At 38.1% G+C, this 17,716-nt stretch overlaps 1 protein-coding gene across 1 annotated transcript in view; it reads left to right on the top strand.

Moving 5' to 3' along the window:
- The window catches only part of KCNK2 (potassium channel, subfamily K, member 2), a gene marked incomplete at its 3' end in the record, with an annotated part of 62,059 nt that extends 44,380 nt beyond the window's left edge, over window positions 1–17,679 (top strand). Inside the window, exons 3-6 of the mRNA XM_009870434.1 lie at window positions 3,003–3,163; window positions 5,972–6,158; window positions 14,607–14,746; window positions 17,606–17,679. Of these exons, the coding sequence (XP_009868736.1) occupies window positions 3,003–3,163; window positions 5,972–6,158; window positions 14,607–14,746; window positions 17,606–17,679 (562 nt within the window). The remainder of the gene's footprint in view (window positions 1–3,002; window positions 3,164–5,971; window positions 6,159–14,606; window positions 14,747–17,605) is intronic.
- Window positions 17,680–17,716: the final 37 nt, after the last annotated feature.

Raw genomic sequence — 17,716 nt, 5'->3', positions numbered from 1 at the left:
TGTGGCCATGTGCTCCTCTCCAAGCACAGTGCTTGAACTGAAATTTTAGGGTTTACCTACCAGCAGAATTCTTTTTTTTTTTTTTTTATGATTATTTTTAATTTTGTTAAAGAATGGACAAATACTTTTCTGAGACAAACCCCTCAAGATCTACATCAACCATATGAAATATAAATATGTTTCCTGTCCTGTTGCATAAATGATGGATTAGCTTTTCACTGGAGCAGCTGAAAGTAGGATGTAAGGACAATTTGTGTAACTCACAAAGTAGGCTGTGGTGTACAGCAGCAGACTGTTATAAAACACGACACTTGGAAATATGATTAATGTATGATGGAAAACCCTTGGTAGATCAGTTCAGTAAAGCACATGTCCTATCGCGAGAGTATTGTGGTTTATATTATGTGCAGTGAACATCTGGACAGAGATAAACTACCAACTGTTGGAGTATTATTTTATTCAGTAATGTGTGAGATTTTTTTAAAGTATAATTAATAATACAAGACCTTTCTTGCTTATGAAAGAAAAGCATTTGTCATTTTTCATGATGAAAAGCAAGAATTTATGAGTGTAAAAGTGACCTGCTGTCCTTTTCTGGAGCAAGACATGACTGATTTGGGGAGGATAATGCATAGAGCTGAACGTGTGTGTTTTCATACCAGTTAGCAGCAGATGAGAAGTATACAGCGGCAGCAATTGTCTCTGAAATAGCTGTGAGATACACAGAGAATGCCAGTTTGCTTTATGAAGGTAACCGAGCAAAACTGCGTGCTTGCATGTGCTTCACTGCACTGGTATTTTGTCACCATTACGAGACACTGCTTTTAAAGAGCAAGGGAATACAGTTCTTGCAAAAAAAAAAAAAAGTGATTTCCAAATCCCCTGGTATGAGTTTTGTAAATCTGGTGCATCCAGACCCCTGATTCTGAATTGCATCAAGACCCCTTAGGAATTACACTCTGGCAACTATTCAGACTCCTGCTGATGCATGAACAGGCATGTTTATGAAGACTGAGTATCTTGGATCTGTTTGTCCCTTTTTGGTTGGTGATGAGCTATTTTTATTTTAAAACTCAAGGGTGTTCTCTGCTTGGTGCATGCAGGAACAGAGTGAACACAATGTAGCTGAAATTTCCTGAATTACTGTAATCCATTAGGGAGGGATGCTAGGTTGGTCTAAAGGTGCTCTGACCCTTTTTGACTTTCCTGAGTCAGACTTTTTTTCATTATATTAGTGCTGGGAAAAGTTACAACACTGGAGGACTCCACAACCTTTAATTGATGATATTTCCTGCATTTTTTTTCCATTTTCTTTAATTTTACAGGTTATATTACTCATGATTTTGGGAAAATTTTAATATCAGCTTTTAAACTTTTTTTTAATGTAACAATTCTATCAACACTGCCTTTACTGTTCACACAATTATGATCTGGAAACTGATATTAGGGCAAAATATATAGGAGTAAAATAGATTCCCAGTGTGATTTTGTTTTAATGAAATTGAGTGAGGGGCAGCTTTGTCTCTCTTATGTACTGAAAGTAAAAATTAGTTTTGACAGCAAAGATTTGCTATAGCTTACCTTCATGAGAGCAGAACCAAAAATTGAGATATTACATTAAGAAAATCTGTATGTTAAACCAATATATTCAAAATAGTTAAATAAAAATTCTGACAAATAGCTAAGATATTAATTGAATATGTTTTCTACTGTAGAAGCTTACAGTCATGTGCAAAAATACTAAGCTGTTTTAAAAAGAAAACTATGTTGCAAGTTCTCAGTAGAACTGATAAAATTTGTCTATGAGCTTCTTCATGGGAAAATTGGATTTTTTCAATGACTTTTTGTGTATATGAAAAGTATCTCTTCTGTAAAATTTAAGACAATAAGAAGAAAATATCTCAATTGCTTTCTAAAATATTTAGCTTTATAAGGTTTTCTACCCAAAAGGTAATTTTTTTTAAAAAAAGATTGTTTATTTTCTCCATTGAAAATAAGCCTTTTTCTCACAAGTTCTTCTTCTGGCTTCCTTTGGCCTCCTTTGAAGTGCACACTGTTGTGCTGAAAAGTGAAACAACAAGAGAAATGCTGTGTTGTAAGTACTGCTGTTCCCCCAAAATCTGAGGGATCCTTTGGAGGAGAAAAACTTCTGAATTAAAATGGAGGACTGATACTCATGGAACTCATCTGTAGGGTTCTGCCTATGCAACCTTGGCCAAATCATTAAAATACCAACCCTGGGAGATGCATTTGAGGGCATTTCAGAGGTACCGGGGCCTGTGCTCTCTGTATTTCAGTTCCTCTGTTCTAAGTGGACCAGCAGCAATTGAGGTCGTGCAGACGTATCAAGGTGCTCTCTTACACAAGCCAGTGAAGATAAAATGATTTCTACTTTCACATGGACAGAGCCGTGAACTCTAAACTGTTTCTCTATGCTTTGTTTGCAACACTGAAAGAACCAAAGCCAATAACGAAGACTCTATATGAGGTCCCATTTGTGCTAAAAATCCCTGTTTTTCTCATCCAAGTGGAGTTTTTTCCAGGCTGCTTCACAGAGTGTCTGAAGGAAAAAATTTATCTTTTTTACAGGTAGTGCAGCCTGCTAGTAACAAGTCCAGTAACAGACAGTTCCAGGCAGCAGAGGCTAAGGCATAGCTTAATCAGTTGGTATTAACTACATGCCGTAGATAAGGAAAGCTATCACTGAGTAAAAAAAATATATATTTATTTGAGTGTTTTTTCTTCTCCACAGTACACCTACAATATAAAATAAGGTGGTAAATTGTGCAGCAGTTTAATTTTAGCTCAGAGGGGATTGTATGACCTAAACTTTCAGTTGATTTTTCACAGTGTTTACTGTGTCATATGGTTAACCTAGTAGGACCTGTTTTTAACCATGTTATTCCTGCCGTACTTTTAAAGCGTGTAATGTAATTTAGACTCATAGAAGGTATACATTATATATGTACTTTCTTAAACATCTCCAGTTGTTTGTAATTTAGGCTTTGGAAACGTCTCCCCACGCACACAAGGTGGAAAGATATTCTGCATCATCTATGCCTTATTGGGAATTCCTCTGTTTGGTTTTCTTTTGGCTGGTGTTGGAGATCAACTAGGGACAATCTTTGGAAAAGGAATTGCCAAAGTAGAAGATACCTTTGTTGTGAGTATACTGACTGCCTCCTTTGTTCTTCATGCTGCTTGTTGTTCCGAAGTTAACAAGTGAAATGAGAAGTCCGAAAAGCAAGGTATAGCTTATCATTGTAACCAGATGCACAGCAAAAGGTAGGAAAAACTGTGATGAAGCCCAATGCTTTCTACAGTAATTATGGTTGGGAAGAGAAACAAGATCCAAGATGTTTTATTTTTGCTTTGCCCTTGTAATACTCCTAAGCTTGCTGTGATGCTTTCCTTTTAAAAGTTTTCATATAGATTGTGATATATAAATTGTGGTATGAAATTTATGTCTTAGAGAAATGGAAGAGGGAAGCTGTAGGGGTAACATGGAAATTGCTGCTGCCATTTTGATTTGAATCCCAGAAGGCTTTTGGTGTCTGAGTCTAAAATCACAATTCTTACAATCTCTAATCAGATGCTATCATTCCTGATGAAATACTTGCAGTCTGTAGACACCTACATTTCCAGATTTACGGGTCTGTAGGTGACTAAAGCTTTGGGCATTTATGGAAGCAGGACAGCCTAAATGGTGCAGAGCCTGTTGGTGCTCCCCTGACACTGGACTCCTCTTTGTCCTCTCCTCACTAGGCTGTAGGATGTTCTATAGCTTAAGGTATTTTCAGCCTTCTCTGCTAAGCTGTTCAGTATTCCTTTTATTTTCTTTGGCTGCAATTATTATGAATGCAATTATTAAAAACGTGTTTACTGAGATTTTTTGAGGCATAATGAAACTTAAAATTAATTATTTAGGTGTTTTACTAACCTTTAACACAATGTTGTATTACCTAATGTTCAAAGCACATATGAAATAATACTATTTGTCTTTGATATGTAGAACGTGTCGTATCCAGTGTATACTTAGTAAACAGCCCAATTTTATAGCTGTTTGCATCAGCACTGCAAGTGTTAGAAGGAATGTTTTTCCTACAAGCCCTGAACTTGCATGCAGGACACCTTTCCTATATAGAAAGGATCTGCCATGGCTTTATTTTTGAAGCAAAGCAAACTGGGGCTGTGCTGAGTAGACTTATGTAAGACGTAAATACAAGCCTGAAAAGTTTTTAAGAGAAGGCAGGTATTCTGACTTTGAAACATCAGTTCAAGTCCAGGCAAGATACTAGTGAGTAACATCCATTTCCATTGAGATTTGTCTAAAAAAAAGCAAGAACATTCCAATAAGAACATTTTATTTTTATCCTTTCTGGGGTTTTTTTGTAAATGAATTTTATTTTTTGCTTACAAGTAGGTGATCCTGCTCTGGCAGGCAGGTTGGACTAGATGATCTTTCAAGGTCCCTTCCAACCCCTAACATTCTATGATTCTGCGATACAAAGACTTGAGACCAATTTTTGTGTGCCTTAGCCTGTTGCTCATAAGCAATTCCCCAACATAAAAAGCAGCATCTTTCCCCTTTTGGCAATATATGAATAGTAACACTAATCTATATGTTGCAGTCCAGAACACTCCCTTGTTCTGTTTACTAGTTCTCCAAAAGAAGAAGATGCTGATGGATGAGAGCAGAGAATTTCATGTTACCATAACCCAAACTACTACAAATGATGGACTTTGGTAATTCTGGCTAAAATGTGGTTTCCATCACCACTAAACTTAAATACAAGAAAACATATTGTGAACAGTGTGATTTCATTTTTTGTCTCCTTTTTTTTTTGAATGTTTACAGATTTGTGCATTTCCTTCCTTCTTTTAAGTTGAAACAATGTACTTTGGATGGATGGAAGCTCTTTAGAGTAAAGTCAAATTGGCAGGGCATGTCAAATAGGATTTTGCAGTGGTCTGTTCTACCTGTGGTACTTTTTTTTAAGAGAAATCATTCATAGCTTACACCACAGATAAAGGACTTGGTTCATTATCCCAAGCTGGGGAGAGAACTAAAAGTTGGAGGACAGAAAAAGAATTCAAAATGATCTTTAAAATTTTGAAAAGCAGTCTGAATATACAGGATTCAATTCAAGAAGGAAAAAATCAAAGTACTGTATGAAGGTATAATAAAATATGCAATTACATGTTAGGAAACAGCTCATTTTGTAAAAAAACCCCAAACTCAGCAATTTTGTAGAAATGTTCTGTGGACTCTCCTTTGTTTGCCTTGGATAAGACCATAAATAGTAATAGACTAAAGGAGATGAGATGCAGGTTAAACATTAAGAAAACTTTCTCTTGACAAGAACAGTTAAGCATGATCACCTGTTGCCTGGCCAGTAATGTGTCTGCAGTGGCTCAAGTGGGGTTATTTTTGTCTTGGGAAGGGTTTGGAAAAGGCAATCTCTTCATGTTCTTTCAAGCTGTTTTCTGTGGTCTTGTTTAGCCAGTTACTTGACTACAGAGAACTGTATGGTTAAATTTTACCTTTTTTATTCAGTTATTTGTGGTTGCATAAAAGTACAGTCATCGCAGGTGCAAGCACTACTTGACACTCACTCAAATATCTGGCCCTCACTCCAAACTTTAGCATGTGTAGCTCATCATGCTAATGACCGTGCATTGCATCAATGAATGCTATGTGTGCCACTTGCCTAGATCGAGAACGTGGCCGCAATGAAGAGCCCAGTGCTGCTCTGCATTTCCTGCTGGCAAATGTTTCTTAGAATAGTCATGTTTGCTTTGAAAACCCTTTTGAAATAAAATCTTGCTTTGATTTTTCATGTTTCTTGGAGAATTACAATGCACTGTCCTCTTGAGCAATGTAGCCCTCACTGGAGGTAACCAGGTGCTTATGTACAGTGGTGCAGTTTTATTAACGATGGGTTTCCTCTCTTTCCCCTTCCCTTTCCAGAAATGGAATGTCAGTCAGACAAAGATTCGCATAATTTCAACAATAATATTCATACTGTTTGGCTGCGTGCTGTTTGTTGCTCTTCCTGCAGTTATATTCAAGCACATAGAAGGCTGGAACACACTAGATGCAATTTACTTTGTGGTTATCACTTTAACTACCATAGGATTTGGTGACTATGTTGCAGGTAAGATTTTCTCATAACTCTTTTATCTTACAATATTTTGCATGGTGATAATATTCTGCCTTTTTTGTGTTATTTTGGGATAGGCACATCTGCTGTGGTTCCTCTCCCCAGTTTTGCCCTTTGTCATTCTTGTGTCAGTGCACGTGAAGGGTTCTGCCCTCATCTTGGGTGATGTGACAGGCTAGAGACAGGAGGTGAGATGGTGGAATGCATGGTGCCTGTCTTTATAGACTTCATTTAACTTCTCCTGGACTGTTAAAATATGCTTTACTTGATTTTTAGGTAGATTTTTTTTTTTTTACTTAGAGATTGAACGAAGTACAAGAACTAGTACAGTATTTTAGTCTGCTGCATGTTCTGTTTTTCAGCTGGAGCTGCTTAAAATGTTTCACCCTGTGAAGTTACATGACATAGTTTTGTGTGCATCTCTTACTTTCAATGTGGTGTTCCAGAGCACTATCATTGAGATATCTCTGTTGCTGCTTCTATGCTTTCTATCTTTTGTGTGTTATGTACACATTTGTCCATACGTGTTTTGTAATGTAAGAAGGTTTAGCGCAACCCATAGATAACGTGTCCAAATTTTATGGTTCTGTTAACCTGGATTGGGTTGGTTGCACATAGCTTTGATAAACTGAGCTAAAGAAGCTTCAGACTAGTTTTCTGTATCAAGTTTTTTCTTGGAAAGGTATTAGAGGTGTTAGACCACTTCTCTTGTTGCCTATGTTGAGAAAGCATGCTGATCCGAGTCAGTGATGTGTTGAGGTGAGGATTAGAAATTCAGTTAGCTTTGTGCTCTGAGTCCAAGACTTGCTTTCTTCAGCCTGACCTCATGCCTCTCCTGATGCATCATCATCATCTCTCTCTTTCATGAGACACGTCCTTCCACCTCTGAACTCTGTGCAAGGCAGAAGTAGCTGAGAAGGACAGCAGTGCCAGGCTGCTCTCCATGAGCTGCTGTCCTGGAGGGAGGTTATTTCTAGCAGATATCGACATGGCGTGGGCTCCTCCTGTGTCCCATGGCTGCTGCATGCATCCTGGTGCACGAGGGTGAGGATCTCAGGTTGGGTGGCTCCTCCGAGTGACTGGCTGACCTATTTGGAGTGGGCAGGAATGTGACTGGGCTTGTCACTGGCACAAGTTTTTCAGGTTGGTGAAGCCCCACGGAAGGCTCTGAATTGTGTGAACTGTTTGGTGTATTCATAAATGATCTGGATAAAACAGGGGGAAATTTAGTTAGTGTTGAAGATACTGAATTATGCAAGCTGTTTAAAAAGCCAAGAGCACTTGAGAAGTTGTCAAAGATTGTTATAAATTATAGAACTGGGCTGTAAAATGGCAAATGGAATTTATTTGGAGTTCAACATTTTTTTTGTGATGCGTTCATATTTCTTTTGAAAGTGTCTCACTGATTTCTTCCTTTTCGCTTTCCTTTCCCATATTGTTTTCCTTATTTCCCCTTTGTCCTCAGGAATTTGTGATTCTGGTCAGCTTCTAGCTAGCACTGAATAAAAAATTCATGCTATTTCCAAGGCAAGAGTCTGGGTGTTTAGAATTTTGTTCCTGAGGGGTACATGTATGTCAGGGAATAAAAATAATGGTGTATAAAGGCCTGGTTATATTTACTGTAAATCATTATTTGAAATGGCCCACTTGGCTCTAACTAGAACACTGAGTACATTCATCATTACTCTCATTATAAATTTCCACAGACTTTTCTATTTGTAGACCAATTGATATAATAATTTGTCCCTATGTAATGTCTGGGTTTAAATTTTACTGGGAAATACTTTCTCTTTCTACAGAATGTCCTTGAATTACATAGTTCTATAGCTTATAGCTTTTTATGGTTCACTTTATATATATATATTTTTATTTCAAAGTTGCACTGTAAATGCATGATATCAGAATGTCATGAATATTTTCTATTTTCTTTTAGAGTAACATGCACAAGACTTGTACTGTATTATGTTATCAATTTAATGTTTCAACATGTGAGAACTGGATTTGTACTTGCAAAGGTGATGCTCAAGAGAGCATGGTTAGATCACTATTTCCATCATAAGTGGGAAGTTAACATTGCCATGGGACTGTATTTTATCATGGATGAAGTTGACAATATTATCATCTTTCTGCGGACCAACGTACTCAGTTTATGGCAGATGCCTTGAAGGATTTTCTAAAAAACTCCATTTGTTTTCTTGTCATTCCAGTATGTAATTGTCTAGTTAAATACAAATTCTGAAAAATATAAGATATTCATTGGCTGTGCTTTGCATTGTGAAAGCTTAAAGTCATCTGTGTGTATAAATACTAAGCTATTTGAAGAAAACTGACCTTGCAAGTTTGCAGTAGAGATGATAAAAATTGTCTTAAGGGCTATGCTTCCATATTAGTTTTAAGGAAATATGCAAAATATTTTGCAAACTAACAGATCAGTAAATTGTCTTTATGATTATTTTTGGTTTGCTTGTTTTCTTTTTTGGGAAGTCAATAACTGCCATGCAGATACTAAAAGTCATTGATATTTTTGCGGTAGGCTTCACCTAGAACACTCACTCCTTGAAGTTTAGGAATGCTGAGTGCCGTAAACAGAGACAAAACAGGCATGTAGAGTTAAAGCATGTAATACTGTGTAAGGTTGTAGTGGTAGGATATAGGTATTGCACCTGAAATTGGGGCTGGAGCATGATGTTCTTGGCTCTAGTTTGTCACGGTGAGGCATTACCGCAGTCAGAATGATGCTTCAATCTACTTAGTGCCTAGATGGCAATGCGTTCAGAAAAAGCCTCACAATGGCATTAATTTTTCTGAATTTTTCCTGGCCAGAAAGGCATGCTTCTTAAATAATACTTAGAGTGAAAATTACTTTCTTCCACTCAGAATTATAGACAAATCTAAACCAGAGCTGTGAGCAGTGAGACTCCAATTTGCAATTATAGTGGAGTGAACTTTTTTAGCAATAAAAATGAAATTGACTATTCTTTTAGCATATTGGACATCCATGGGATATTTCATGATTATGTAGGAGGTTTGGCTCTAGGAGTTCCCTTAAAAATCAAAAATTCCTAAATATTTGAAAGCTGCTAAATATTCTGGTAACTTTTTTCCTGGTAACTGTCATCCCAGAGGACAAAACATTTTTGCAAGCTCTGCATAAAATGTCATGGTTGTGATAACATGTCATGGGTTACAAGAAGATTTTCTTATAATACTTCTAGTTATTTTTCTCTAACATGGAACTTGCTGCTTTTTGACACCACTGCAGCTAAAAGCTGGAGAGAAGCCCTGAAGAACTGTAAGGAAAGCGTGTGTCTGAATAGCTGGAAGGGAGCCAGCAGAAGGACTTTGGATTCAGGAATGTAATAGTGTTAACGGTTGTAGTGCAGGTTGTCATATTAGAAATTCTTGTGGAATTCTCCAGAATTTTTCTACAGGTTTCTTCTGATTTGTACTGGAGACCAAGTACTCCGTTCCCAGGAACTAGGATATCAAAACATGTCCTTTTGTACTCAGAATCTAGGTTGTTATTTGGAGCTTATGGAAATTTTAGCTGCACTTTCTACAAGCGAGAGAAGCCTAAAGGGAAACATAAAAGGACTGATCACTCAAGGTGCATGCAAAGAGGCAAGAGATGAAGAGCCCTTGTAGTGCATGTTCAAGAAAATATACGAACAGTATTCCAACTCCCAAACTTAACATTTCTCTGCCTTATGAAATGGTTTGGTTTTTCTAACTTTTGGAGGGGCTGAATTTTTATTTTATTTTCATAGGGAAAAAAGTAATTTCTTTGTAATTAAAGTTTATTTTCGCAGCTTTTCACAAAAAAAGGAAGCAAGAAATTGTACTACAGCCTGCGCTGTCTTATATAAGGACATAGTCAAACATCCGTTTTCTTGTTTTCAAGAGAAACATATTGACTTTAATATGACAGAAGAAAATCCAGCCAATATTATGAATATTCTTGGAAACATGAGAGAGAGATCTCTTCATGTCAAATGTGTCATTTTTTAGTGTGATGAAAGATAGTATCAGGTACTAAAGTCAGCACTGAAGTACATATATATGTATATTTATAACGTGATAATATATTATTCATATGCACAGACAAACTCTTTAACTGCAGTGCAGATTGGGAGGTATAGTCAAATATTTCAAATATATCAAATATTATCTAACAGGTTTCAAATCCAAATTAGATGTCCAAAACTTGACTGAATTAAGTAGAGGTCAGAAATACAAATAGCCCATCAATAGTCTGTTTTCCAGCAGGCCACGATGATGGTATAAAGTTAGACTACAATCAGTTCAATTCAACAGATGACAGGATTTTACAAGTCTCACTTTAAAAATGTATTTGAACTCTTTTGGTTTGGGTTCTTGTTGTTGTTTTGTTCTTTTTTTGTTGTTCCTTGTTTGAGCTCTGTTTTTTAGCTTATTGCTTCTTTACTGTTTTGGTCTGTAATGGAAGTTGGTGTGTTGCCTCTGTAATATAGATATCTGGGTCTGCACTGTACTGCTTGGCCTGAGACCCACTTTGTCGAGTACTGAGATATTTTAGTCTCATTTAATGTCACCAAACTGGAACACTTCACCTGGTGGTCACAGCAGCCCAGTCGACCTGCTATGTGATATTACTTACCCAGCGGAAAGACATCTACGGAAAGAAGCCACTGTTATGCTGAGCAAGAGGCACATGTTGAGCATCCCGCAAGAGCTGTGCGCCCTCCCGCAGGCTTTGTGTCTTTTTTTGGCATTTGGAAGTGCTCTTTGCCACCTCAGGACTTCACGTCTGTAATAGGGGCCGTCTGGTGTGAATCGTGCAGCCTACTTTAAGCTTAAAGTCGGCGTGCCGTGTCTCACTCCATTTCTGTATAGGACAGCGTGTAAGGAGTTTGTAGGTTTGTAGCTATGCTTTGTTTTCCGCAGTAGCTCTCAATTTTCTACCGAGTGGCATGAAGAAACTCGTGTGGCCTACTTAACGTTCTCTCTCGCAGACAGTGCAACGTTACCCTGTCCCAAGCCTGCTGCCATTCCACATCTCCGCATGAAGCTGGCCTTTCTCTGTCCCTTTTTGCAATCCTCAGAGGTAATTCCTTTCAAGCTGCAGGGCTGAACCTCCAAATTTCTTTGGACTGGGACAAATGCTGTTTCTGCATTAAGCCTGATAGCCAGGTTTCATAGAATGAGGGTGATGGACAGCTGCTCGTTATTCCGCAGTTAAAACCATGCTTGGATTTAATCACACTGCTGTACTCAGAATAATTTGTACTGCTGATAAAAAATAATTAAGACATTTTCTGGTTCGAAGGGGCCGACTTTTGAATAACCCAGAAATTTTTGCTGGTATGGAATTAAAATACTCAAGGCCAATAGCCCTTTTTAGTCTCTGATTCTGCTTTTGAAGCAAAAATGCAAACAAAATCAGACAACTTTACAGAAATAATTGCATGTTTATATTTGGAGTCAGTTAGCTGTAAAAAGAATAGGGAAAAGAGTGGCAGCAATAAAGTTATTTACTTAAAATTTACTTGCTTTATGTACATAAATAAATAATGGACTGCCCTAATGCACCCCTGAAATCTTCTCTAATGCTGTTCTTCACTAAAACACAGAGCTTTTCACCTCAGTAAGGAATATGTGTTTGGGCCATAAAACAGCCGTTGCCTTCCAGAGTGTTGAAAATACCAAATAACTAAAAAGTTGTTTGGCAGTTGTGATGGCAGCAGCAATTCAATAGCCTGTGATGAAGATGGATGGAAAAACGATTTGATTTCTCATCGATTTCAAGGGACTTTTGATCCAATCTTTACCATAAAACCTTTTGGAAATATACTCTGGCTGCTTTTGGTAAAAGATTATGGCAGTGAGACCTCTAGTTAAAGAGTAAGCACACTCCAGTTGGGAAATACATTTCTTTTTTATTGTGAATATAATCTATTTCAGGTAGAGGTCAAAGGAAGCTGGAAAAATGATTTATCCCTTGGCCCACAAAATTGGTTTTGCCAAACGACCAACAAAATTCAGCTTCTCCCTTCTCAGCATTTTGCTTCCTAGAGGGCTACATAAAATAATCTGCTTTGCAGAAGAAAGATGATAACATTATTAAGTAAAAGATTATGCAATGAAAAATCCATGCAAATGTTGATATGCTTTTTACAATGTCACGAGTAAAATCAATTATCTCATATACTTCAGTACAAATATATTTATGTATACATACTCATACCCAAATACATTCCTACCCATTTATGTGAATTGTAAATTGGTAGCTAATGAATTTAATTTACTTTAAATTCAGTACAGTTGACTTTTGATCATGTTTTCCTACTAGTGAAATCTTGTTTAATGACATTCCCAGGTAACTGCATTATAGCACTCCATGATGTTTAAGCATCACAGGAGACAGTAGTTATACTTAAGGATGTTTGTCCTCAGATACCTCTCCCTGGTATTCCATTAAATTGAGACCTCAACCAAGGAGACCTTGAAATTCAGAAACTCAACAGCTATTTTAGCTGTGAAGTCTTTTCCTAGAAGCTTGTTGACTGCCCCTTTCTAACTTTAGGAAAGCTGAACTCCTTTGGGTATGGCTAGATGGAGCCATCTCCTGGCCAGACAGTAAAGAAAGCTCTTGATTGAATATGAATATCTCCTGTCTTGGTAATTAACCTTGCTGTAAACACATTAGGTATCAACTGTGAAGACAATGCTCCCCGCAGACTGGCAGAGTTAGATTTCAGTTTCAGTTTATAAAGTTAATACACCAAAAAATAGAACCCAACTGATTAGATATTTTCTATGATACTGTCTTGTGCGCTGTACAAACAGCTGGAGAAGGTGAACCACCGAGCGTGGTTCATTAGTAGCTCCTGATAGTACAAAGGTCTGGTGGTGATCAACTGTTTCTGAATGACAACAGATTTCTGGCAAATCATCCCTAAAATCATGTTTTACTGGCTTGACATGATCTGGATGATGTTAACAAATTGCTTCATTTCTGCTTTTGGCTGTGTTACTCATCCCTTTGGTGTTTGGCTGTATTCTCTTCCAGCAAGAGCCCTGTCTTCTACCTTACTTGTAATTTTGCAAGTGTCAAGGTAAACCCATGTTTTGTGACGTGGATTCATCTTTTGGATGGTTGAGTAAACCACTACAGCAGATTTTATTGATGGAAAGGCTTATTACCATGAGAATAAGAAAATTTCTGTCTATGAGGGCTTCCACACAAAGATAACCATTAGTACAGTTCTTTGCTATTTGCATGTACTCAGTGATGATGAGATAATAACAGCTAGGAAAAAACATTACTCTTCATGAGAGTTAATCTTGTTACTGGAACAAGGAGCTTGATATTTTGGGGCCAATTTTGCTTTGACTGTTACAGTACAGGATGCGGATTCATAAAGCAACAGATAATGGAACCATACAGACTACTTTAACGTGACAGAAAAGGTTTTGCTGTACTCTCTTCACTTGTGGGCAGACACGCACATCAAACTTCTATGTGCAGCAACCCAGACTAAGAGCCTGATTTTATTTGTCGTAGCACAGCAGAATTGCAAGTTTAGGGCTTCTGTTTTATGTTACTGCAGGATGCAAGATGTGACTTATGTTGTCAAGAGCTCTGGATAAACATAACTTCTTCTGTGTGGACATAAGGCATCTGATTTCCATAGCTGTATTGTACCTGAAAGTTCCATTACAGACGTCTCTGAAATTTATCCTTTTTTACTTGAACACTGGAAGGAAGGGGCTGCTACTTACAGTGGTAGCATTCAAAAAGCTGCATTCAGTGGACATCTGTTTTATCCACTGTTTTTTGGAGTATCATCGATTCTGCTCAAGTCCCTGCACCTGGTTTTCTCTGTGAATGGAGGCAATAATGTTTCCCTGCCCAACAGGGACACTTGTTATTGCAGGTGCTGTTCTTTACTAGGGTTAAGCAGAGGACAATATTTATCTTTACTAAGGATTCAGGTAAGTATTGAGATGTGTTTCAAAGTCTGTGCAAAATCAATTTTCTCAGGATAGGAACACACTGTGTATTCTAGAGCAATACTTGAAACTTGGTACAGCATTGTTACCTGAAGCAGTTGGGAAGTGCTTTCATTCAAACTGTCATCAATGACCTCTACCTTAATTAATGATATATCGGAAATTGAATCATTTTGTCTTCATTTTTAAATTATTTTGAATGATTAGCAATCATTGGCTAAAACTTGCACACTTCAAACTGTGTTTTTGAGAGTGGATGACTTTAGATCGTCATTTAGTCAAATTCAGCAAAATGTTTTGCTATGAATTTGCACACGCGTAAGAAAAGAGAAGTAGTAAGAAATAAAACTGTGGTAGTTTTTTTTTCTTTTAGGAAAAAGATTAATTTAAAAACAGTTTTGTACCTACAACTATTAAGTCTGCTTTAATTTTAACCACATTGTTTTTCAGGGGGATCAGATATTGACTATCTAGATTTTTATAAGCCAGTGGTTTGGTTCTGGATCCTCGTTGGACTTGCTTACTTTGCAGCTGTCCTCAGCATGATTGGAGACTGGCTAAGAGTCATATCAAAAAAGACAAAGGAAGAGGTAAGAACACTTTGAAAATGGAAGAAATGCTACTTTTTAAAAACTTTGAATAGAAGTCATGTGAGCTTGTAAGTGCTTTTGTTCTTAGGGCGTATGTCAAAGCTGGATATGAAGCATAAACCGCAGTTCAAACTGCAGTAAACTTTGTAGCAGTCTAGTCAAACATGCAGTGATTTTTACATGGCTGCATATGAAACTAATTAAATATATCATTAAAATAAGTGTATATGCACATTTGCACCTGACCTGCAGGAAAAAAAATATCTGAAAGCATTATTCTAGTCAGTTCAACGTAGTCCATAATTTCTGAGGCAAAAACCATTCTGCTGTGATTGGTTCTATAGGGGATGCAGGTATGTAGAGAAAAATACTAAATCACTAAATAGTTGTATTCAAGATGTCCTTGATCATTTTATAGTGGTAAGAGAAGAAATGTTTCACAAAATGCAAGGTATTGGAATGAATTATTTTAATATGCCTAGGTGTGTTTTACCATTTTATCTTCAGCAACACCTCCACTTATTTGTAGTCAGGTGCATTGCTTTCAGACTAAATATATTTTTACTTGTAAATGTGTATTTATCATTCCAATGTTGTTCCAATATTTTACTTTAAATTTTGTCATTTAAGAAAATGTCCTGGTTTTGAAAATGTTAGAGGATAAAGAAAGCACAGTTCAGATTTTACTAGAAGTCTGAGAAATAAATAAATTTTGTTTTAAGCAACGTATTATTTCCCCCTAATTTAACTTCAGTTCCTCTGCATGCATCAGTTCATTTCTGTTACTCAAATATAAAAACTCTAATTTCTTTTTGATGGAATGAGTATGTTGCTTACTGTGCAGTGACCTACTATTTACATTGTTTTAAGTTGTTTTCCTAGCTGTAGGGCACAGCATCCATGCTTAGATGTAATCCTGACGATCCCTGAATTCCCAAAGACCTTGCTGTAAAGGGTAGCTCTACTCTTACATACCTCACTTGTTACAGACCCACAGAGTCCCTGCTGCTTTCTGACCAGAGGGCAGCACTGATCGTGACAGGCAGGAGGATGTGAGCTGGCCGCTTGGGCAGGATTTAGCCCGCTTTGTGAGGCACTTGGGGTTAGGCAGCCCTTTTGCATTGCCCTTGCGATGCTCATAGCTCTATTTTGTTAGAATACAGCATTGTGGCAGGTCTGTTGCAAGTATACTTTTACCAGGCATTTCAAAAATACATAGCTCTGAAGGAGAGTACAATATTTATTGTTTACAATAAGTACAATATTTATTGTTTAATTTAAGAAGGCTCATCTTTTGCCCCCATGCTGGAAATTTGAAAGGATATTTATATTTATAACTTTCACTACACATCGAACTTTACTAGTGTCCTTCACAGCTATGGAGCAGCAGGTATCACACAAGTGTTCCCATTCTCAAGGTCAACAGTTTGCAGGATCACCATTTTTCTGGGGAAGGACTGAGGGCATCTTTAACATCCAACCTGCATTTTTACTGGCTGCAGGGAAACCGATGGATAGCTCCAAATGTCATTAACCTGCACGGTTTTTCTTTGCTAGTTTGAACAGCAGAATAAGGTTGTCTAGCCCATTTTTCTCTTTGCACTAGGAAGAAGTAAGATCTGGGCAAGCCCATGTGGTGTTTCCCTGTATAACTATTCTCAACCTGGAGCAGTTCCTAAGCTGCATTTAGTTTTCTTGGGTTACTTTTTTCTGGATTCTTAAAAAATAGAATCATAAATTATAGAATCATTCTGGCTGGAAAAAGACCTTTAAGATCCTCAGGTCCAACTGTTATCTAGCTCTACCAGGTCTATGTCTAAACCATGTCCTTGAGCACCATATCTAGGTGGCTTTTAAAGACATCCAAGGATAGTGATTCAACCACTTCCCTGGGCAGCCTGTTCCAGTCTTTGATAATTAGCATTACCAGACAGCTTCACAGAATCACAGAATTGCCTAGGCTGGAAGCAACCTTAGAGATCATTTAATCCAACCTCCCTGATTGTTACAATGTAGAATTTTTTCTTAATGTCTAGCCTAAACATCCCCTGGTGTGACTTGAGGCCATTTTCTCTTGTCTTATTGGTTGTAACTTGTGGGAAGAGACCAACCCCCACCTCACTACAACCTAGTAGTAGTAAGCAGTGAGGTCTTCCTTCAGTCTCTTTTTCTTCAGGCTAAACAACCCTAAGTCCATCAGCTGTTTCTCATACAACTCATTCTCAAGACTCTTCACCAGCTTTGTTGCCCTTCTCTGGACTCTTTCCAGCACCTGCGGCGCCCAAAACTGAACACGAGACACAAGGTGTGGCTTCACCAGTGCTGAGTACAGTGTGACAATCATTTCTGCAGTCCTGCTGACCACACTATTCCTGATGCAGGCCAGGATGCCACTGGCCTTCTTGGCCACCTGGGCACACTGCTGGCTCATGTTCAGCTGGTGTCAACCAACACCCTCAAGTCTCTTTCTGCCGAGCAGCTCTCCAGCCCTGTAGCACTGCATGGGGCTGCTGTTACTAAAGTGCAGGACCCGGCAGCTGGCCTTGCTGAACCTCATACAACTGATCCAGCCTGTCCAGGTCTCTCTGTAGAGCCTTTCCACCTGCAAGAAGATCAACACTCTCACCTAACTTGGTGTTGTCTGCAAACTTACTGAGGTTGCTCTCAGTCTCCTTGTAAATATCATTGATAAAGGTGGTCAGGTGCACTCTTTGCTGAGTTTTAAAAACTGGCTGGATGACCAGGCCCAGAGAGTGGTGGTGAATGGTGCTGCATTCAGTAGGTTTCCGGTGACCAGTGGTGTCCCCCGAGGATCAGTACCGGGCCCAATCTTGTTCAACATCTTTATTGACGACCTAGATGGGATTGAGTCTACGCTTAGTAAATTTGCAGATGACAACCAAGTTGGCGGGGGAATTTCGATCTGCCGGAAGGTAGGAAGGCGCTGCAGAGGGACCCGGACAGGCTGGG

Source organism: Apaloderma vittatum, unplaced genomic scaffold (assembly GCF_000703405.1).
Source record: "Apaloderma vittatum isolate BGI_N311 unplaced genomic scaffold, ASM70340v1 scaffold12745, whole genome shotgun sequence".
Classification (NCBI taxonomy): Eukaryota; Metazoa; Chordata; class Aves; order Trogoniformes; family Trogonidae; genus Apaloderma; species Apaloderma vittatum.
The sequence above is the reverse complement of the archived record's forward strand: the minus strand, read 5'-3'. Positions and strand labels throughout refer to the sequence as shown.